At 38.9% G+C, this 23,613-nt stretch overlaps 1 protein-coding gene across 1 annotated transcript in view; it reads left to right on the top strand.

Moving 5' to 3' along the window:
• The window catches only part of EIF2AK3 (eukaryotic translation initiation factor 2 alpha kinase 3), a 38,299-nt gene extending 14,901 nt beyond the window's left edge, over nucleotides 1-23,398 (top strand). Inside the window, exons 2-16 of the mRNA XM_019474660.1 lie at nucleotides 841-1,035; nucleotides 3,011-3,141; nucleotides 5,145-5,379; nucleotides 5,644-5,806; nucleotides 7,116-7,253; nucleotides 7,748-7,870; nucleotides 8,473-8,693; nucleotides 9,044-9,156; nucleotides 10,213-10,335; nucleotides 11,598-11,747; nucleotides 12,764-13,532; nucleotides 18,004-18,171; nucleotides 18,717-18,818; nucleotides 21,178-21,240; nucleotides 22,333-23,398. Of these exons, the coding sequence (XP_019330205.1) occupies nucleotides 856-1,035; nucleotides 3,011-3,141; nucleotides 5,145-5,379; nucleotides 5,644-5,806; nucleotides 7,116-7,253; nucleotides 7,748-7,870; nucleotides 8,473-8,693; nucleotides 9,044-9,156; nucleotides 10,213-10,335; nucleotides 11,598-11,747; nucleotides 12,764-13,532; nucleotides 18,004-18,171; nucleotides 18,717-18,818; nucleotides 21,178-21,240; nucleotides 22,333-22,509 (2,856 nt within the window). The 5' untranslated portion in view covers nucleotides 841-855 and the 3' untranslated portion in view covers nucleotides 22,510-23,398. The remainder of the gene's footprint in view (nucleotides 1-840; nucleotides 1,036-3,010; nucleotides 3,142-5,144; nucleotides 5,380-5,643; nucleotides 5,807-7,115; nucleotides 7,254-7,747; nucleotides 7,871-8,472; nucleotides 8,694-9,043; nucleotides 9,157-10,212; nucleotides 10,336-11,597; nucleotides 11,748-12,763; nucleotides 13,533-18,003; nucleotides 18,172-18,716; nucleotides 18,819-21,177; nucleotides 21,241-22,332) is intronic.
• The last annotated feature ends 215 nt before the right edge of the window (nucleotides 23,399-23,613 follow it).

The raw sequence follows: 23,613 nt of genomic DNA, 5'->3' as shown, positions 1-23,613 counted from the left end.
TCTGTGTAAGCCCTGCTCAGCAGTAACAAAAACATCCCTGTGTTATCAACACTGTTTCCAGCACAAATCCAAAACACAGCCCCATGCTAGCTGCTGGGAAGAAAATTAACTCTATCCCAGCCAAAACCAGCACATACAGGAACGGTATACTTAAAGATAAGGAATTCTGAGGAGGAGAAGTTAGATTTAACTGTCTGGAAAGGCAAAGGTGAAATGTGAGCTTTGATCTCGATGATAATTGCGCTCTCGGCTTTACAGGAGGATAGATGTTCTGGAGCAGTCATTAATTGTAAAAGAGTTCACATACAGGCTCAGCTTTTCCTTTAAAACCGAATTCAGTCTTCTGATCTAGAGAGAATGATTGATTCTGTGTTTAGCAGTAAACTAGCTCTGGAAAAACAACAACAATGAAGTAGAACTTTACCTACGATGCCACTGTCTTGAAACTGTCACAAATAGTCTGCAAAACTTGCACTTCAACCAGTGACTGTCTCTTCAAGAATGCTTCTCCCTGTATCATATTTTCTACAGTTTGGATGAATACTCATGTATCAACTGATTAAGCTTTAAAATGTTTTGCTTAAAGTGGAAGGTGTCACACGCTGAACTGGTTTTTTAACTAAAAGTAGTGAAATATGGATTTGATTTGAATGCCTGAAAGTTTCCTGTCTTCAGTATAACTTTGAAAAATAAGACTCTGGGATATGAAACCATAAAATAGGACACTGGAATAAATTGCACTGTACTTGCTTATACAGTGTTTCTGTTTCCATTTGTGATCTGTGTGTTTTGATAAAATTGTGGTTAAATGGTAGCTAACCTTCAACTCAATTATTTTAGGTATTTGGAAATAAGATGATAATCCCTTCCTTGGATGGGGACCTTTTCCAGTGGGATCGGGATCGAGAGAGCATGGAAGCAGTTCCTTTCACAGTTGAATCTCTTCTCGAGTCATCCTACAAATTTGGCGAGGACGTTGTCTTGGTTGGGGGAAAGTCTTTGACGACCTATGGGCTAAGCTCATACTCAGGGAAGGTAAGGGCCTGAAAAGTTGCCTTGCGTATGTATGTTTCGAGCACTGTCTTGCAAATAGGTTGCTCTTGAGATGTAAACTGCAGTACAGCTCAAGTATACAACTGCACGGCACAAAAGGGCAGAATCTGAACTTCTTGGGCAACAAATGCAGCGGGCTGGAGTAAGGATGACAGCTGGTGCAGTGAGATGATATGGCTGAGCTGCTGACTGCGATCTCCTCCTGACTGCGATCTCCTGCTGTATCCCCTGTGCTGGCTTTAACACGTCTCACCCTGTGCTAAGCTGATTCAACTTGCTAACCCAACAGAAAACTGTTCACTTTTTATTGGATTAGTTTTGTGCTGGGTTAGCTGTAGCCAGCTCAGCAAGGGGTCGGGGAGTGCCAGAGCCAGCACAAGGGAAGAGACAGGGGTTTTGTGACCAGAGGTGGGTGAGGGTGAAAAAGAGGGATGACCCCTTTCTACCGATCTGGGAGAGGAGTTCAGCTTTATCGTATAGCTCTGCTTGAAGTAGTCTTTGCTGTTCAGCTTACTGCATATAAAAGAAGGCTTTAGGTGACGCACTTTTTCTCGCAACTAATTTCAGATTTTTCACAACTAATGAGGGATAGCTCGTTGAAAACAATAAAAACATTCAACATATGCAAAAGTTTAAGACTTGTAGTTGTCAGCAAGTTTACTATCTCTTAGAAGAAGTTCTCCTTACATTTTAAATTATATGCAAAAGTTAAGTTGAAAACTACTTGCTGTCTGACTAGTTCAGAAGGTATTTTTCTTCTGAAATCCATTGGTTAAAAGTTTTATATTTTGAAAAAACACAGAAGAAAAAAAGGCTAGAAAAAGCACAGGAATTAATTTCATTATCACAGTCCTAGAGTTGACATCCCCCTCCCCCTCCTTAATGTCAGATGTCAGTAAAATTCTTGTAGATACTTTGTGTAGTGAAGAACAGACATTTCCTAAATAGGAAACGTTGGTGCATTTTAAAACAAGTTAAAAAAATAGATTCAGTTTAAAAATTTTAAACTGCCAATGTTCTTTTTCCACAAAATCAGTTTTTTCATGTTGACCATACATTTCAATGTAGAGCACTTCTATGGCGTGGTGTAGAGTGATCACTGGTGATAAAGAGCATAGACCCAAAATAAGAGTTCATGAAATCATTTTGATTTCCTCACTGATAGCGGAGGGCACTGTGCACCAACAGACTGCTCCTCCCCCAGTGTTCAGGAAGTGAAAATTTGGGTTTCTGCTTTGATTCCTGGCTTATGCTCACAGTATCAAAGGTGCCTCATACAGGAAATAGTGCCTGACTCTTCCTCATTAAGAGTTTAGGCAGTCTGTTGTCTTTGGCAGTACGATGTCGATTCAGACTTCCTGAAAGTGTGTTCAACTCGCTTTTCAAAATACAGTTGTCTGTATAATCCAAATTCTGTTTGAGATTGGGACTGTTGCAAAATCTGTGTGACTGTGACAGTTAAATAATGTCTTCTTTCGCCTTTAATAGCTGACAAGGCAAAGGGGGAAGGCTCTGTGGTATTTTATAGAAATCAATAGTACTTCATTTGAAGTTAATAGAGTTATGCTGAGGCAAGTATAGCACAAAAGCAGGATTATGCTATGGGCCTTGTAGGAATGATCTTTCAATGTCCATAGAAATAGTGGGAAAAGAGAGAGCTAAGATTTCTTTCTGTTGGAAGTAGAAAAACGTTGATAGTGTAGTCAAAGATAGCCCAAACTGTAGGCTTCCTAGAGTGTTTTGAAAATTACAGTTCTGAAACGCACTTATCTCTTAAACCAGGCTTTTCAACATCTCTCAAGTCGAGGATCTAAAATTTCAGAGCTCCAAATCGCCTGTGTGCCAAAAATGTGTTGGAAGGATCATTAGCTTTGAATATCACTGTTGATTACATTTGTTTGTCTTGAAGTTCTTCAGAACTTCCAAGCACGTGTGACTCTCTTGCCTTGTCCTTTAGGTGAAGTACATCTGCTCAGCTATGGGCTGTCGCCGGTGGGATGACGATGAAACGGAACAGGAGGAGACGCTCCTATTACACCGAACCCAGAAAACAGTCCGTGCTGTTGGACCACGCAGTGGCAATGAAAAGTAAGTGTAAGAATTGTTCGGAAACAATCTGATAGAGAGAAGTTCTTAATGTGTAATGTTTTAAGGATTTGACCTTCTTTTTACTCTTATTAGACTAGGAATTGCATGAGGGAGTTTAGATTGTTAACCAAAGGAATTCACCAGACTGTTGGCTAGGATCTAACCCCTTTGCTCTTCAGTGCTTTTGAAAAATGTCTTGAACTTCAGTTTTTATAGATGATTAGACAGAAAAGATACGTGCACATATTTATTCCCTCTAAATCAAATCAAAATTACTTTTCATGTCCTTGCGTACCTCAAGAGTTTGTCACTGCTCTACTGCACAAGGCAAGCATCACTAATGTTTGTTCCAACTGTTAATTTTTGTACAAAAGGAGACAGTTTAAAAGTCATCTTATGACTTACTGATTCACTTTTAAATTCTTTACCTACTCATGGTAACTGTCACTGGTTTTTTTTAACCTTGATGTCTTTAGCTTTCGTTTTAAAAAGTCTTCAGACTACTTCTTTTTTAAAATTCCCATTCTTAATCTACTTTGTTCATTTCATAACGAGGTGGTCTGTTCTTTATAAGCTGTAGAAACTGGTTCAGTCTGTGACTTTCCTAATGCTGTCACGTTGAAGTTTTAATACATCAAGGTTTCTATAAAAATACAGACATGCATTCCACAAAAAAAAAACAAACCAACCCACAAACCAAAACCCACTTCATAAAGTGCAGGTTTAAAAGGCAGGTTGCCATACACAGATACAGTAACTGCCCAACAATTTAGTGGAGAACTAGTCATTCCCTGTTCCCCTGCTCCCTCTTCTGTTTGCAGCAGGATTTGACAGGTTGTGCATCGATAGTGTATCAGAGATAACCCAACTAGAACTTGAATAGATTAGCAGATCAGAAGTCTTAAAAGAGAAATCTTGGATTCCATGGGTCTTGGAGACTGATTGTGCTTTCTTGTGCACCTGAATCCTCCTGTCTTTGTAGTCAGAAACAGAGGTGCTTTCCTGGTGGCACGGTATCGTTGCTATGGAGTTTACAAGATAGTTCCGTATTTTTAATCCAGAGAAAGAAAAGCTTTTAATAAATGAACTGAATATATAAAATACACCAAGCTTTTACCATAGGGGTGTAAATTCTTTAAGGAGGGTGTTTTGGCTCCTGGTTGATGCCAGACTGGTCCTGAGAGACTTTGGGTACCCAAACATACTGTTCAAGAAATATTTTCCCCCTTCTTGCTGCTCAAGACACAAACTTGCCATCCTTTCCCCTCTGTATCTTCTCTATAGCATTGGGCTGTATCATGGAAATAAGAATTATTCTTTCTCTGAAAGAAACTGAAAATAATTTTCAGTTTCTGCCCTGATTTGTTGGTTTACAAAAATGAAAGAGCTTTTGGCTATGCAAGACAGGCCTGTGTTCCTTATACAGTTGTCTTTTTTCAGTGTTAACCTATGGAACATGAGCAGTCCTGGTTTCATGAAGTACCTGTCAAAGAGATCCTATGTTAGGTTGTGTGTGGGCTTAAAACAAAAAAATAGCATTGTCCCTCCCCCAGCTTGAAAAACCTTACGTTTCAAATTAAATCCACTTTATTAATGAAGAGAAATAAGTCTCGCGTAGAATGCTGCTTCCCAAATGCTTTATAGTTGTTGCTTTCATCAGACATGTAACATTTTTCCTACCTAAAGAGATCCAGCTGTACTACTTGGTGATTTTAATTGCCCTCTCCATATACTAAACCTTGAATGCCATTGGCCCTACTTCACCAGCTGTTTTCTCAACTCGCCCATCATGTTGGACAAGATTTCTCAGCTTGTTTAGTTTGTATTCTGGATTAGCACTCCCCCTCCTGGTACAGTTGTGTTCGTCTGACAATCTGAGAGTTTACTGTGAAAATATGAGTCAAATATAGGTAATTCAGCTTAAGAATCATCTGGACGGAGGATTTGGGACTTCCTTGGAATATATAAGTTGTTTCTACAAAGTTTTTCTCTTTTTCTTTAAGGTGGAATTTCAGCGTTGGTCACTTCGAGCTGCGCTATGTCCCAGATATTGAAACTAGAGCGGGATATATTGAGAGCGATTTTAAATCAAATATGAACAAAGAAGAAACAAAAATTATTTCAGATGTGGATGAGCAGGAAGCTATGATGAAAGATACAGTGATAAAGGTCTCAGTAGCTGACTGGAAGGTGATGGCTTTTAACAAACGAGGAGGACATCTGGAATGGGAATACCAGGTAGGGGAAAAGGCAGAATATTAAATGTTACAGAAGTAGAAGTTTTGCAGCATCATAGATGATGTCTTTCATCTTCGGTTTCAGGTGCTGTCTTTGTAAAGAAGCACACATCTGCTTGTAATTTTTTTAACTGAAGTTCTGATTTTGAGCCGCTACATGTTACAAAAACTAAAACAAGGAATTTAAGCACACTGTTTAGCATTATTCTTATGTAATACCTAGTTAATACAACATTAATTTTCCAGTTACCTCTTTCTTCTTCAGTTTTGCACTCCAATTGCTTCTGCATGGCTGGTTAAGGATGGCAAAGTAATTCCAATCAGTCTGTTTGATGACACAAGTTACACTGCGAACAATGAAGTATTGGAAGATGAAGAAGATCTTGTGGAAGCTGCCAGAGGGGCCACAGAATCCAGTGTCTATTTGGGTGAGGCACCTACTGCAGCGTTTTCTGTAGTAAACATTATCCTTTTCTCTGTTGAGGCTGTACTAAAGCAGACCTTTCTGTTCTGTTGGATTATAGTTAAGAGGAGCTGTAACATGTCCAGTCTGATATTCTGCATAATGTAGGCTGTTAAATTTAACCCACATTGCTTTATAAAGCCCAAAAATTGAGGCTTTACTAACATATAAATCCCAGAAAAGCACCTTCTCTTGATTTAAAGACTTTCAAAAGGTAGAGATGTGTTCTCATCTCTTCCTAGCCTGCTCTGGTCATCTTTGCTGTTGCCATTCAAAGTCAGAGTTCTGTGTACCCATCTTAGAAATTCTGAGAATTACAGAAGGTATGGCAGAATTAATATCTATGACTGTTTAGCCTAAACAGTGATAGTTAAAAGATTGGTTTTTTTCTTTTTTTTTTCTTTTTCAAAACCAAAACATTTCAAAACCATAAATATTTTCCTTTTTCATTCTGAACTGTTCACCGCTTTGTAGTTTCGGTACATTGGAGATGATTGAAAGTCTTGAAACTTTTAAAGGTAGGTTTATAGCTAACAAGGCAGTCTTATTGCTCGGTAAGCAATGAGCAATATCTGCCTCCAGCCCGCTAATTTGTGACATTAATTTTTTCTTCTACATTGATCGCAGTAACTTACCATGAAGAAATTTCAGTTAAGATTTTATGTGACTGAGTTTTCATCCAGCCATCAGAATTTATTTGATGTAGTTTGTGACAATTTGAAATAGAGTGGCTCCAGGGCCTTCTTTCTCTCAGCTGTCTGTCTGTCTCTGGGAGGAAAACGTGCTTTGGTTTTCTAAGACTTCGTTTACCTTAGCCTTTTTCTATAAGTCTTTACATGTTGTACCGTTCCTGTAAGTGGTTACACAGATAAAGAATAACACTAGGAAGAAGCCGGCTTGTTCCAGCCTTCCTCATAATAGCTGTTGAGGAGTAGTCTGTACCAGCATTAACAAGGGTAGAAGTTTGAAAGAATTCTTACCACTGCAAAGCCCAAGGTGCTTTATACCTCTTCCAAATTGTTGGCGTTCTTCTGCAGCCTCAGCTCTCCAGCAGTGAAAATGAGATGTCCTGATCTCTTGCTTTTCTAGAACAAAGGGAACGTGCTACTTGAATTCATCCAGCCTAGTAATGAGAGTCAGTATCTCAGATTCTCAGAATATAAAGAAATATTTTCAAAAATGTTGTTAACCACATATTTTAACTGGGCAATTTTATGCCAGAGGTGAAGAGAACTAAATCTTAAGACTAATACGCTCTATGGTTTATTACTCAGGTATGTACAGGGGCCAGCTGTATCTTCAGTCATCAGTCAGAATTTCTGAGAAATTCCCAAGCAACCCAAAGGCTCTGGAATCCAGGAATGATAATGCAATTATTCCTCTTCCCAAAATCAAATGGAAACCTTTAATCCGTAAGTAACAATTGAGCTAGCTCTGAAAAGACAGGACACCTTTCTGATTTCCAATATGTATCAAACTAGTCTAATGTTTCCAGCTGTAAACCAGTTCAGGAACTATCTTTGTGCTTTATTAGTTGGTTTTTTTTTTTCTGATTAAATATTTAATGTCTGCTATCTTTTACTATGGATTTTACAGGGTCTTAATAATGAAATGCTGGTCTTCTAAATCAAATTTTTCTACAAAAAGAGGAGGAAGTTTTATGCAGTGATGTGAATATGAGTGAATTGACTTGTCCAAAACTAGTATTTTGGCAGGGGGGGAGAAGTGTTAACTAACAGTTACCTTAAAATAACCTTCTTAATGTTCCTTGCATTAATTTTGTTCTCATGGTCTGGTCCAACAGACATTTTCTAAGATTACGCAATTGGAGTTCTCATGAAATTTGTACAAGAACAGAATTTTTATAACAGTTCAGCTCAGAAAATTGTGTCTTTTCTATGCTTAGATTCTCCTTCCAGGACTCCAGTGTTGGTGGGGTCTGATGAGTTCGATAAGTGTCTCAGCAATGACAAGTATTCTCATGAAGAGTACAGTAATGGAGCACTTTCAGTTCTGCAGTATCCATATGGTAGGTGGAAGTCCCAAATTTTGAAGAGTTCCAAATAGCCAGGTTTACCCATTTATTATCTGTGAAATTCAGTAACTGGCCATTTGTTTGATCTTAAATATGTTTTGTTTGGGGTTTTCAACATTTAAGGAACCAGGAAATTATTGCCCAAGCTAGGATTTCCAGATTGTGGTGTATGTACAACTAGTGCCACACAAAGCACTTTGGAGTGCCAGAAATTGCTACTGCAGAGGTATTGTGTGTGCTGCCATTTGCCACTGATAGTTGGTCCGAGTAGAAAAAGCTTGTGAATTATTTTTTTCAGAATTTGCTAACAGTGCTAGAGACAGCTTGGCAGTATAAAGTTTTCCATATGGACGATACTCTGGTTTAAAGCTATCAGTGCTCAGGCCTTCTGAGGTGGTAAACTTTGATTGGAGACCTAGTTGCTGTGGAGTCCACAACCTTGATTTACTGAATTTGCTTATGTCCCATTTAAAATCCTGGGACATGCAAACAAAAATACCTTGTGTCTGTTGAAGAAACCTATTAATGAGAAGACAAAATTGTTTTGTAGTTACCTACAAGTAAACCTATGCCCTTTTTGTGTCTTTTTTACACAGATAATGGTTATTATTTACCCTACTACAAGAGAGAGAGAAATAAACGTAGCACCCAGATCACTGTTAGATTTTTTGATGATACGAATTACAAGAACATTCGCAAAAAAGATCCTGTTCTTCTGCTTCACTGGTGGAAGGAGATTGTTAGCACCATTATATTTTGCATTGTGGCCACAACTTTTATCGTACGCAAACTTTTCCATCCCCATCCTTACAGCAGAGTAAGTATTTTTTTCTGAATCCTAAATACAGAAGGTATTATTCTAGCCTTTTCTTTTGGTTTTGAGTCTGCAATGAGTAGTATTAATAAATTAATAACTAATGAGATAACAAAATCAAAAGCTTAAATTTATTGTTTAATCTATCTGTGAAGGCTGTCAGCTGCTATATGCAATTTACTTAACTGCATCAGCAAGCAGATTAGACTGCTTCAACCATATCTGATGTCTTTGGAGATATTTACACTGAAATTATTTAATGCCTTATCTAGGGGTACAAACTGGTCTGCAGTACTTAAGGAGTTGAATTTTTTTTGTTTGGTTTTTGTTCTTGTTTTGGTAACCCTTGTTAGCTGCGGAAGGAATCTGAAACACAGTGTCAGACTGATAGTAAATATGAGCCCACTTGTGGAGATGTTAAAGACACCAGCTGGAGTGACGTCAAGAACTCTGGATACGTGTCAAGGTGAGCTCAGTGCAACACAACACGTACAGGGTTTTTAGTCAGTGTGACAGCTAATGCTGTCTGGAGGAAAGAGTAGGTGTTCACTTGTTCTTACCTACCCTAATCCTAGTCCTGCGACTTTGCAGGATAATTGGCAACTGACACAAAGAACCCTGTCACCCCATTACTGGGGGGACATTGCAGTTATGATTAGTCTAAGCAATCCCGGAGAGTCTACAGGATACCTGTGATCAGGAATGTTGCTCTCCTATTTCCTGCTGATACACGAAATGGAAGATTGATTCTTTAAGTTCTTAATCAGTGTTTACTCCCTCTGTTTCTGTGTTTATGGATTAAAGCAGAGAACGGCAATTGCAGATGGAAACAGATATGTTTTATATATTCTGCATAATAAGCAGAGTATACTTGGAACAAACTTTTGTTGCTGTTAGGAAGGAATTGGTTAAGACAGAACGGTGTATAGGGGCATGTCATGACACTCTGGAGAAAACGTGACCGTTTCCTGTACATTTATAACTCACTGAAAGTAAGACCTGGATTATTTAAAATGAGGAAGAATAAGAAAGGTAGTGAGATTTAAGACCAGCGATGTTTCAGAAGGGATGCTTAGAAGGACTAGTTGTAGAAATAGTTATTCAGGGTGGGATTAAAGGCAAATCATGATTTAGAAAATACTTAGCTGTCACCACCTAGTTTGGGTATAGAAACTTAGGCTCCATACCCATGGTCCATGATCCATTAAGCGTGCAACCTGATGCTCTGAAAAGCTTCTTCAGTTTGTCATGTGTATGGATAATGGATCTTGCTGGGTTGTGATAGACACTGAATAAATGCATAATCAGCAACTGTCCATTTCGTAAACCATCTGATTGCCTCAGTGGGTGAGCCGGGGAAAAAAGACAAGAAATGCTTCAAGTAGTTCAGCATGTTTTGCCTGTACAGAAATGTTTCACTCCTAGTCATAAATTACTTTATTTTTCTATGTATACTAATGCATTTTTCTCCTCTATCCTCCCTCCATTCTTCTGTCCCTTCCTCACACCCTTCTCCTCCTAGATATCTGACAGATTTTGAACCAATTCAGTGTCTGGGGCGTGGAGGTTTTGGAGTAGTTTTTGAAGCCAAAAATAAAGTGGATGACTGCAACTACGCTATCAAAAGGATCCGTTTACCTAACAGGTAATGAATGAGTTTGTTGAGATATAGAAGAGGTAATAAATGAATGGTGGGATCCCATCCTACACTGAACCATCTGTTCCTGAACTGATTTCCCAGATACTGCATTAGGATGAATGACATACTTATTAATGGGGGGGCTGAATTAGTTTTGGCATCGAGAATTTGGCATATTTAATCACAGCAGAAGGGTGACCTGCTTGGCTAAAATACTTGCATAGCAGGACCCTTGTGAGGATGCTGCGGCTACATGGGAACTCCTTTGATTTCCTTGATGAATAGAGCCTTTGATAACAGGACCAGTTATTTGTAGCGCTGTTAATTTGCTTCTCTCCTTCCTCTCTTTACCTTTCCTACTCCACCTTCTCTTTCTTTTCTCTCTCCCTCACCAGCTTTTCTGACTCCATTTGTCCATTTGTTTCATTTTCTGGTCCCACAACCCCTACCTTTTCTTTCAGTCATAGGTGGTCAAGCCATGCTGCTGAATTACCCTACACAGAGCTTGCAGCACTTCCTTTTAGTGGGAGATGGGAGACACTGCTTCTGGAAATCTCAAGTTAGAACAGCAACAGGCAGGCCAGTAGAGGGAGGGGGTAAAGCTATGAAATCTAGAATTACTATTTTTTTTAATGTGTTAAATAAGCGTGACTATTTAAGATTGAAGGTTTTGTTCAGAAATTTAAGGTAGCCTGAATTCTTCTTTTCTAAGCATATTCAAAATCATTAAATAAAACCATCTGACTTCATTTGATCCAGTTACGGTCTTATGAAGAGAGATTATTTACTTCAGTAAGATAGCAGGCTACCTGCTTTCCTGTCCATAGAACAGAGATAGTCTTTCTGCAGTCTCCTTATGTTATGCCAATTAAAAAAGAAATACTAAGGTATTACTGTCTGTCTTTTGTGTCAGTGTCTTCTATATCCCTGTAGAATATTGCAGTTTGGTGGTCTTTTTTTCTATCCTTGTAAACAGTTGAGAGCAAGATGAGCCTTTTCTTCTCAGTTTTGCTGCCCATAATTATTTGAAAAAGGATGACTAAATGCTTAGCTGTTATGAGCACATATTGCTCCCCCACACTTCTAACCTAAAGGAGTTACTCTGGGGGATTTAAGACATATCTGTCTTTCGGGGTGAAGAGCAATACTACTGGCCTGGTTTATACTGCGCTGTCTTTGATTAAATTCCTTTGCAGAAGTTTCTATGCTATGTTGTTGCTTTTATGTGACTGTGTGTCTGTTTTTCTTCTCCTCACCCCAAATCCTAGGGAGCTGGCTCGTGAAAAGGTGATGCGGGAAGTCAAGGCGTTGGCTAAACTTGAGCATCCAGGTATTGTTCGGTATTTCAACGCATGGCTGGAAGCTCCACCTGAGAGATGGCAGGAAAAGATGGATGAACAGTGGTTAAAAGATGAAAGGTAACTCGTTTTTTTTTTTTAACAATTGAATTTGAGGTTGTACATCAACAGAACTGGTAGACGATCCAGGAAGATGGAGAGACTATGTAGGAAACAGATAGTTATTAACTTAGCCTGTCAACTTTTCAGTTGCACAAGGTACAAATATATCACACTTGTGCATAGCGTGTCTTGATTTTTGGGTCCTCTGTTGTGTTAAGGTCCTTCTTCCAGCTTAGGAAACATATTGTAGTTCTTAATTTAACTTCTGTAATTGAATCTTTGGGTGGTTGGAAGGTTGGAGCATTGGTACTGTGATTCAATTTTAAACTTCGGCATCTCTGTCCTCTTTGTTCCTTTCCACTGCTTTCCTCCTCTCTGTTGTTTTGGTTTAGATGGATCTGATTCAGTACTCCAATGGTTCGATGAATTTATTTCAGCATAAATCTGTGAGGGATAATCAGAGTGGTGATTTATAAAGCTTGGTAGAAGTAGGTTAGAAATGGAAAATTAGATAAAGGACTTAAAGGATGTTAAAAGAAAGGAAAAAGTGGTTGTATGTTAGCGTTTAATGAATGAGGCCTAATACAAGACTATTTAGTGGTCTCAGAATAACATCTTAACACGCCTGGCAATTTTTAGAGTACAGCAACCTTTATGTTTCAGGCACCAAATTAACATTTTACAGCTATAATTCTTCCAAGGCACTTTAAATAGTCATTGCAATGCATGTTCTAAAGGACTGAATTTTTTCAAGCTGAAGATGAGCCTGATTGCACATTGGGAACCCAGGCAGTAGAGCTTGCTAAATTTTCCTTCATCAACACTCTTGTCTCAATGAGAAAGCATTATCCTCACTAAGAAAAACAGATGCTAAATCCTGGTTATTAGTGATTCCCACACTTGGATAGTTATTTACCATTATGGTGTGACACTGTGCTCTCAGAGGTAGCAGTTGTTAAAACCTGGGCTTCTGAAAATGCATTTCTAGTGGAATGAAGTTCTGTAGTATTGTTCTCTCGATTTTCTTCTTCTAGCACTGATTGGCCACTCAGTTCTCCCAGTCCCATGGACGTCCCATCATTTAAGATCAGAACAGAGCCATTTTCTACAAAGGAGCACATTGAAGTTATTGCCACTTCATTGGAGAGGGTAAGGTCTGTGGGAATACCCTGTGGTCAGTCCGATTCATCAGGCAGCCAGTTTTCTCCTCTGGAATTTTCTGCCATGGACAACGGGGACTTACACCAGTCAGAAGATCCACTATTAAACCTTCAGGACAGTGTCCTTACAGGCTGTGATGTAGAAGACAGTACTATCAACAATAACAAGCTGGGTCACTCCTTGGAAATTTGTTCTTCAACTGTTCCTGTTGTACACCTGAGGGAAGGGACCTCCTCTTCTATTGTGTTTGAGGATTCTGGTTGTGGAAATGCTTCTAGTAAGGAAGAAAAAATTGATGTTTCACATGATGAAAGTCTTTCTGAGGATAAGGCAAAAACTACAAAGGAATCCGCTAACAAGAAATCTGCTTCAGGAAGCCCCCTCTCTGTTTCTCCACCAAGGCCAACAAGTTTAAGCCTGGACCTTTCTAAAAATATTACAGAAAAAGTCAAGCCCACCTCTCCAAAGGTGTATCTTTACATCCAGATGCAGCTCTGCCGGAAAGAGAACCTTAAAGACTGGATGAGCAGAAGATGCATGATAGAGGAGAGGGAAAGGACAGAGTGTCTGCAGATATTTCTGCAGATAGCTGAAGCGGTTGACTTTCTGCATAGCAAAGGATTAATGCACAGGGATCTCAAGGTTTGTATTCATAGGTTACTGTAGGAAATGTGTTGGGGTATTTTTTATTTATTTATTGGCATGATCATCACTGAATGCCTGAATTTTCCAAATTCTGGTTGTAACTTGTTATCTCACTGGCTGTGTCCTATAGGCAAACGTTTTCTGGTTTAGTTGTAACTTGTTATCTCACTAGCTGTGTCCTATAGGCAAACGTTTTCTGGTTTAGTACTGTGAGATTATCTTTGGAGCTATCGTAACTTGAATTATCTGTGCCCAAAGTACCATACAAAAGTCTCTGGTGCTGTGAAATTCCTGAAACACATGGACTGACTCAAACGGCGTCACAGGGTAGCTGTCCCTCCACTGCATTGCAAACTTGAGCATCAGCAATTCCAAATTTGACTGCTCCTAATACGGCAGTGCCAGGCTGTTCAGTTCAGTGTCAAGTTCTGCTTTAAACTGACAGATCATGAGTGTGTGGATACAGGTAAAATTTTATTTGTATGTGGGAGTAATGTGGCATTGGAGACAAATCCTGCTAAAATAGTTGACTCTTACCAGTGACCTCAGCATGGGTGTTACAAAAGCGGAGTTAACGGCTGTACAATAATCTGGAGGTGCAGTGCTCCAGGAAATAAACATTGATCATTCATTATTGCAATTAAAGTCTTTCTTACAGCAAGACTTCTTGTACCTGGCACAGATCAGCTGCATTTGTTTTATGGCATTTTTAATTCAGGGTGGTTCATTGCTGAGCCGTGTGGCAAAGCAAGCTATTTTGGATCCTGTTCTACCGTTTCAAGTGAAGCAGTATTTGGCAGTGTTAGGTTTACGGTTGGACTCGATGATCTTAAAGGTCTTTTCCAACCGAATAAATGATTCTATGATTCTAATTCTAGTATTTTCCTTCTTCTTTCTATAGCAATACCGCCTAAGAGCAGCAGTGTTACTCCTGGTTAGAGAAAATAAAATTAAGTATTGCTGCTCTAGGATTGAAATGTAAACTGTCCTGGAGTTGAATTCTGAGTCAATGCCGACTATCATAATGCAGCTTTCTGAAGGATTCATAATCTTTTCAATGTCTGATAACATCCAGCCTGTTAAGACTGGGAGAAGGTGTTTTTTATCTCTGGCATTTAATGTAACTGAAGTCAGGAGTAACTTTTTGTACCCCTTCTTTCATTTTGCTTCTGATCCTACCTTAGTGCCTAATCTTGCTGGAACTTTTAGTACTGGAAGTGTCAGTATGTGTTACCAAATACCAGAATTTAATTAAAGAGCCCAGCTGAAGTTAGTTTTACTATTACAAGCTCTGAGAAATGGATTGCTTTTGCCAAACAGTGGAGAGGCAGGTGCTGTTTCTCTTTGCTTATTTGAGGAGGCATTGATACCTACCTCAGTGGAGTAAATACTGAGATGATTATAACCGCTGTTGTAGCTTCTCGGATGGTAATCATTTGGTATCAGTAGAAACAAAAGACAAAAATGCCATCTCAGATGTGGCAGTAAAAGGGGATTCAAGTAACACTGAAAGGCTATGTCAAAGTTGGAAAAACTCATGAACCCATCCAAGTATTTTCTTTCCCCATCAGCATTAAGCAATTACCTTGAACCAGTTATCTGAAAAATCTTTAGTGCTTGAGAAACTAACCAGAAAAGTAATTAAAACGCTATACTACTATGTTGCTAGACTTGTTAATTAATAATCTTTCTTAACGATACTGCAGTCTTTACTGAGATCACTGTTCAGTAAAGCTTGTGTAGATCTTCACTTAAAGCTGTATTAGTCTTAATCAGTGGTTGTGTAGTGTTTTGTTGGAACATCTTAAAAGTTCAATGTTGGCAGCAATTTGAACAAGAGATTTTATTTTGTTTACTTGGTATAAACAACTTGGAAAGGCTCTCCCTGAACAAACAACTTCCTGCTTCAGAAAACTTCCCATGCGTGTATAGAGGTTATTCTTGGATCCTGGAAGTTTGTCTGTTATGTGTTAATTTGGTCTAATAAACAGCTAGGATATTTATTTTTTTCCTATAGTTTTCAGAAGCTCCTTGGAACAGATCTCACCTAATTTTGCAATTTGTCCAAGAGATTGGTCATGCAACCCTAAGTTCATGCCAGCACTAATAAGCAAATAAACTGCAAAGATGTTTTGTCTTTGCTAGAGGCAGAGCTAGCTGATAGCAGAGGCCAGTTCTTGCTCCCATTGGCACCGACAAAAACTTACTGACCTATGTGAAAATAAATTTGTATGCATGCATATTGAAAGATTCGAGAGGATCTTTTAAATATTTAAATTAACAGTGCATATTGAGATGCATTAATTAGGCTCCTACTAATCAGAGATACCATAATGACAAGATGGCAGGAATTTAGGTAGGCAAGTGAATAACTCAGTTCAAATTCTTTTGAAGAAAATGAAGTACAGTAACAGAAGTCTGTTTGTCAAGTGAATTTACTGTTATTCCCAGGATAGTCTGTCGGTCATGCTTGACAGCTCAAAAGAAATTGAGTTTCATAGAACTGCAAGAAGAGTCTTAGATACATTTTGCAGCATTAATTGAATTAAACAGTAGTCTTCCAGTTGTATAAGTAGCTTATTCATATCTCTGAAAAAATGGGAATTCTTATTCTGATTGAAGAATCTGCAAAGAAATTTCTTTGTGCAAGTGGCAAGATAACTAAACTAGAGGGTGGTTGTATTCTTCTGATTTAAATCAAAATTGTGTGCGTCTGCCTTAGACTTCCTCTTTCTGAATGTGGCCTTGATGGCTTATTTTTGCTGGCAGTTTGCGATAGCAGAAAGTCCATTCTCCTTAATTTGTAGAAACTATATGCCAGCCCATTCAGAGACAATCTGTTTTCAGCCAGAGAAGCACAGGAAATAAAACTTTCTGTTGAGTTTTGCTCCGCGAAGCAAGACAGATCTTGTTGACTTCTTGTGTGTTGGTTGGAGGAGGAGGGCAACGGAGATCAACACAATGGGATACAAATCCCTAATGGAGACGTTTCTGCCTTGAGCATTAAAATTCTGATATAAAGATTTTTGGCAACGTGGGTGTGCAGTCAGAGGGTGGGTGCCGTGTAAATGCTTCAGAGAGAGCCTGGAGACGCTATGGGTTTACAGGGTAGTAGCTTTTGTGCGCTAAATGAGCTGCGACTCCGAAGGGCATGACATTCATTACAGGAAAATATAGCAGGAGATAAGACCTGGCTCAGAAGGCAGTTTTAGAGGCAGGATGTGGGCACTGTGGAACTAACAAGTTATATCTAACTATTTCTGTAGTGCTTTTCTCAGAGCTTTCTGTTGCTTAAAAAAAACAACGAAGCAGCCTTTTTTCTATCTTGTTTCTCTCTTGAACAGAGCGGGTTTGTCTTTAACTGAGGAAGTCAGATGGACTTTGAAATAGGTCAGCTTTGTAGTCCTTTAATCTTATGGAAAAATACGGCTCTGTATCTGTCTACCTCCTCCTGTTCCAGGGTTTATGTCAACAAAGCACGGACCATGTTCTCCCAGCCTTGAAGGTCCAGAAGCTCCAAGAGGAGCTTGCCCAGCACCACCTGCCTCTTTACCATGCCTCAGCCCTTCCCCATACATAATCCTGCTGCTTCTTCCCCCTTGCAGGATCAGTCTGTTCTTCCCCCAGAACTGTGTGTCCGTCTTTATTTGTAACTGAGGTGGAGCGGTCGTGTTTCAAAGAAATAATAATTCATTTGGCATGTGCTATTCTGTCAGCCACAATGCAAGTCTCTTGAGAAACCATCTGAGATATGTACCATTAGTAAGGGGGCATCTTGGTCCCAGTCTCCTTTATCAGTAGGTTAAGCCACGGATAGTGGTACCTGGCAAACAAGCTGAGGGAGAGTTAAGCCAGATCATCACTGTTGCTGCGCCTGTGAATTGCAAAGTTCTTAAGCTTCTATCAAAAATAAATTTTTAATTCTGTTATGTAAACAGCTCTTCCCACAGTTAAACTGCACAGTACCAACTGAAAAGCAGACCTTGTTCCCAGGCTTCCAGTGTATCTATAATTTAACACTAAGATGATGTGCTACGTGCTGGCTAATAATACGGCAAACGAGTTTAGCACTCAGATTAGAATAAAAAAGGCTGAGTCAGAACTCCAGCATCTGGTGTGAATTTGCCATGTGATGGAGAGTTGGATAACTTATCTGTGCCATTCCCCACAGCTGTTGACTTTTGTGCGTGTTACTCAGCAGACCTACCTAGTGTTAGTAAACGTCTACTGAAAGACAAGAAATGAGCAGTCTGAGTTTCAGGAAGGGAGACTATTTAATGCAGGAGTAATTCCTTTTTCCTAAATAGCTAAGATTCTTAGCTGGTTCTGCTAACCTGATGTGTAATGAGCATTTTTAGCCTTGGCAGCATGGCTTATCTGAATTAGAACAAAGCGTTGTATCTACTGAAACACAGAGACTTGTTTATTACTTACATATCTTTTTCTTTTCACCGGTTTGTTTTCTTAGCCTTCCAATATATTTTTCACAATGGATGACATAGTAAAGGTTGGGGATTTTGGACTGGTAACTGCTATGGACCAAGATGAGGAGGAGGAATCGGTACTTACCCCAATGCCAGCTTATGCCAGGCACACAGGACAAGTAGGGACCAAACTCTACATGAGCCCAGAACAGGTTTGTGCTCTCTGCTCTAAAGCTATATCTGGCAGTGCCTGGAAGTCACCTGAATTCCTGGGAGCTCAAAGATCAGGCACTCTTTCTAGTAAATTGTTGCAATCAAGTTACTTAATTTTTTTCTCAAAGTAGAGTTTTAAGCTAAATTGAATTCCAAAATTAATATTTTAATATATATATATTTATTATAGCAAAAAAGTGGCTAATGATTTGTACTTAGATGCATTCATTTATCTTGCCTTTAATGTAGTAGAAAGTTAACTGTATAATATTCAAGTTAATTGGGCAAGGACACACTGTTGTGCATGAGGTTTAGGTAAGTTGAAACATTTTACATTACAGTTGGGTCTGCAAAGAGGAGCTGATGATCAGGACCTTGCTCTCCCATGCTCATTCGGTGAAATTTGCCAATGTGCCTGTCCTGTAGTTTTCAGCTCTGCACGGGGCTAATCACTTCCATATGGTGACTTGAAAGGGGGTTGTTTACGTTGTACATGATTACATACAGTAAGTAGTTTGACCTGACCCTAATTTTGAATTTTCAGATCTGTGGGAACACCTATTCGCACAAAGTGGATATCTTTTCTTTGGGACTGATTCTCTTTGAGCTGCTTTACCCTTTCAGCACACAGATGGAGAGGGTCAGGGTATGTATGGTATTGGATTATCCTCGGTTTGATCATTCGTTTAAAATAGCTGTTCGCTTGGTGAAACACTTGCAAGAGGTTCTTCTCAGTTTTGAAAAAGCCTTGCAATTAGGAGCACAACTTCTTTATCAGCCTTGTACAGACCCCCTGAATCATTGAAAATAAATTGCAGTCTTCCTAATGTGTGCAGTTGAATTGAGGTCTTAATTTCTTTACAAAGCTCCTCTGTTGTCAAGCCAAGTAAGAGAAATTATTGAACTAGGATATCCAAGAACTCAAGCAACAAATATAGCTTGTGACTTTAAGCCTACCAGCTTGTTTTTCATTCAAGAATTGGAACCATGCTGTGCATTTTTATCATTTCTTCCTTCGTTTGCATCTGCAGTGCTTTTTCACCCAAAGCACTCAGTGAAAAAGTGCTGTTCCTTTTCCTATAGTAAGTCTTAGCTGAGACTCTCACTCAGCTTTAAGCACAATCTTCCCAGTAATTGATGACTTTCACAGCATGAGCTGTGAGTTTGGGAGGTTTGATGGTGTATAATAACTCTTCCTTGCTGTTGAAATGCACGTGGGATCCATCTTGCTCAGGAACAAGTTCATAGAGAACAGGGGCTACAGCCAGGAAGGCTTTTCCTCTTGTATATGGTGACCAGTGACCTATGCAGGAAAGAATGAGTCATTATAACCTGTATTTGTCATTTATATGTGCTTAGGGTGTTTAAACTCTCATATGAAGATGGATTGTTTTTAGCAAAGATCTAAGAAGCAGCTTGAACAACACCATGAATGCAGCCTGACCAAACGCTTTACCTACGCTGGTGTTGCATTCTCTTGCTTAAAATGCTCTGGCTTTTCATGGTACAAAAGAGCATAGTCTAGAGGAGGAATGACAGTGCTTAACTTGAACCCCTTGCACTGGAACCAGTCTTAATTTCCTTAAATAAAATCAGTTTTACTGAGAGACATACCCGATAAAGAGCTATCCTGGATTCTCAAGATCTCCTGCAGCAGTGACTACAAGCTTTGCCCTTCCAGTTTCTGTCCTGGGTATAGAAGCAAAGCAAGTAATCGGAGTGAATCCTAAACTGCATCTAACTCCGATGTTTTACTTCATAAGAGGGTAAAAAGAGTGCCCTAACTTCCCATGATTTTCACTGTCATTCCACTCTTTTTGATAAAATCAAAAAGAAACCCCCACCCCTTTATTCTCAAGTTCTGGAGTTTAGCTACTTCAGTAGTTGTTTCCAAGTTGTTACGCCGAGGTTTTCATTGGCATCAGCCAAGCATTAGCACTACTTGCTGAAGCAAAACGTGCTCTGCCTGACCAGGTAGCCCATCCAATTCTAGGAATCCGTGACAACGGGCTGGAAAAATCCCCAGAGGAGGAGCGAGAGACCCGCCTCTGTCTCAAGCTGTTAGCAGTTAGTCTGTGGCAGTGCAATTTGTTTCCAAATTAGATGTTTGAAAACAGATCACTAAATGCAGACTGAATTGGCAGAGAAAGAGAACAATTATTTGAAGCATTTTATTGTCATAAAACTCGGTTCTCTTGAACAGGAGCTTGACTATTGCCCATCACTATTAACTGGTCAGTTTATACTTTCAGTGGAGTAATATTGAATTTTTTTTTAACTTTAGAATTCTTATATTTTTGTGCTCAAACTTTTGCAAAAGGAGATCCTTCTATCTAAAAGAAATTAAGTGCTAAATATTGCCCTTCTGCACTAAAAACATGCTGAAGTGGGTTGTGGGTTCCTGGAAATTACGGAACTTAAATTCGTAAGGTAGCCTGCTGCAAATAATTGTGTGCCTGAACGTGGGAAAATTACTGTCACTAGATGGAGCCAATGTGCTTGTTACGGAAGAAATGCTGAAGGAGACCAGCTACCTTGTAAGGACACAGAAATAGGCAACATGGAACTGCTTTCGAAGCTGATAAATCTGCTCGTTAGTCCATAAACGTTAAATAAAGACTAGTGCTTACGTTGTTAAGACAGAGCCAGTCATTTTGTGTGGCTTAATACTGGTGTAGGTGATCTTGGGGATTATGGGTGGTGCACAGATTTGTTGACTTTGTTGAGCCAAAGTGAGAAAGTACAAGGTTGTGTATCTGGCTGATTTAAAACTGCAGAGATCGGAATTCTTGTAACATCATTCCTATTGCAGGCTGTATACCTAGGGAAGCAGCGACTTGCCCATTCAAGTATGTTGTGATTTTTAACCACTAAAGCAAGACTTTAAACCAAGTTTTTTCCATCAGGCTGATTTTTTTGCATTTTTTTTTTTAAGAATTATAGAGTAATACTACTGAAGAATGGTATTGTGGAAAAGTTACATGTTTTTCTTAATATGTTTGCAGATCTTAAGTGATGTTAGAAATTTGAAGTTTCCACCATTGTTCACTCAGAAATATGCACAAGAGGTAAGTGTATCTGATGCTATTAATTGTAGCTTTTTCTTTAATAATTGTAGCTTTTTTCCTTTGCTTTTCAATTGCTTTGCAGGTAAAAATGGAGGGAAAAAAATAGCTTTCGTGTTAAGATGCATTTCTCTATCCCTGTACTTTTCTATGTTTCGAAACTCTAACATTACAATAATGTGGATGATGATACTTTTGTCACACAGTTTACCTCCAGTAACGATACGATATTACCTGGCTTCCCTTTGTCACTTGCAGTCATTCATTTCACATACATCCTGACATGATTTCTTGCAACAAATCCATATTCACAAAGAGAAAGTGCAGAGTTCTAGACAGGTAAAGGGGAGACTAGGTAGCACCATGGCTGTATGGGATTTCACTCCAGGAGCTGGATCTCTCAAGTAGGAAACCACAGGAGCAAATTGTGCTGTGTTCTTCTTATTAGGCAGATATTTAAAGTGATACGGTTGCAGATAAAGAGGAGGTGATGTACAAAACCTCTCTAATAAAAAGCTGAGATTCTTTTCAGGTTTTCATGGTAGCTTCACATCAGCAGCTAAATGAGACTAGGCTTTCTTGCTTTACAGCTGCAGACTGCCCAGGGGAATGTGGTGGCCTGTGCTCAGCAGGACAGTGTAATTCTGATTAAATTTGAGACAAATATTCAATCTACCTGTATATTTAAAGGAAAACCTTTAATCGCTGTGAAAAATTACTGTGTGGCTTAAAACATGGTGGCTTAAACATGAAGCTAAAAATTACTCATAAATTATATTTCATATGTTTTAAAATTCTTTTGATTGCAAATAATGTAAAGGTTTAATACTCTATTGAATCTTGGGTCAGATTTGATTTGCCAAATTGATTGTAGCCCTTGACAGTAAAGACAGTTTAACGGATGCACAGTGATACATCTTCAAATGTTTAATGCAGTTCTAACCACTGTGCCAAAGCACTAATAATACGCAAATTAATCAGAAAGCAACTGGGGACGTTTTCCACTTGTTCATACAGCCACAATTGAAGTCAGAACATTAAATAAGAAAGAATTTGTGACTTGGTTCATGTAGCACGTGTCATGTTTCCTTTTAGTACACCATGGTGAAGGACATGCTCTCTCCAAGTCCCACTGAAAGACCGGAGGCTGCAGCAATCATAGAAAATCCTGTATTTGAAGACTTGGAACTCCCACCAAAACCAGTGCTTAGGCAGAGGTCACGGACAATGAGTTTATCAGGAAATAAGCATTCAAGACAACCAAGCAAATAATTATCCTCAGGATCACTTCTTCCACTCGGCAGGTTTTACAGGGATTGTTCAGCAGAAGGATCCTATGATGCAGAATGTCTGTCTTGGAAATAGTTTACTTAAACTTTTTTTGCCACGTTTAATGTATAAGATGTATTGGACAGATTTTCGTTTACTTTGACAGCCGACGAAAGTCAGTAACCACACTTTTCACATTCCATTTTTCTTACCTTAACTCTCCTAGGCGGATGGGTCCAGCTACTGTGCTTACCAATGTTGTGCTCCATTATCTCTTTTTTTGGGTTTGTTGGGTTTTTTTTGAAGCTTGTAAATGTCAGCTTGCTGGGTAAGTGAGAGATCTGTAACATGTAAATAGAATTAAAATACTGTATTTTTATAGAGCAAATTACAGTCTCTAAGCCTAGTGAGTATCTATCCGGATCACTTGCTCTTTGGTGAAACAAAGACGGTTTTGAAATGAACTATGACTCCATTTTTGTCCCTGGTGGGTAAACTGGGAATCTGCACTATTTTTGAAGCAAAAAAGTACCACAGTTGTACATACTGTCACTCTCCATAGCCAGTCATTAGAGGAAATCATTTCATACTTCTGCACTATAGTAGATCTTAGGGAATGCATTTTATACAGATAAACCTGTAGAGAAGGAAAAGGAGCTTTTTTTCCATTAAAAAGGGGGTTTTATAGGCAGTGGTTGGAAGAGCCATAGTAAAAATTATGTACGAAAATGTTGTGATTCTGAAAACTTAAACCTAATGAAGTTATACGTGTCGTATGTAATCTTGTAGATTTGTACTTTTTAAAAAATCAACTGGTAGGCATTTGTGTAATCTGCTAATTTAACTGCCTAATGCCATGCTTTTATTTCTCATTGTAAATATATTATTTTTTATTTATAAAATACAAAAGCAATCCATTTGGGTTGGTGGTGTACAGAATGCACTTGCTATAATTGCTGAGTGCATTAATTATTGTGACTTCTTTCAAGTCTAAATGATTTAATAAACTTTTTTTATTTATAAAAAAAAAAAACAACAACCCAGTAGTTGTTTCTGTTCAAAACCTGCATCAGTGCACGCCGCAAATGGCAGCCTTGTGCAGTTGGA

This window comes from Aptenodytes forsteri, unplaced genomic scaffold (assembly GCF_000699145.1).
Source record: "Aptenodytes forsteri isolate BGI_AS27 unplaced genomic scaffold, ASM69914v1 Scaffold141, whole genome shotgun sequence".
NCBI lineage: Eukaryota > Metazoa > Chordata > Aves > Sphenisciformes > Spheniscidae > Aptenodytes > Aptenodytes forsteri.
This window is presented reverse-complemented; position numbering and strand designations above follow the sequence as displayed.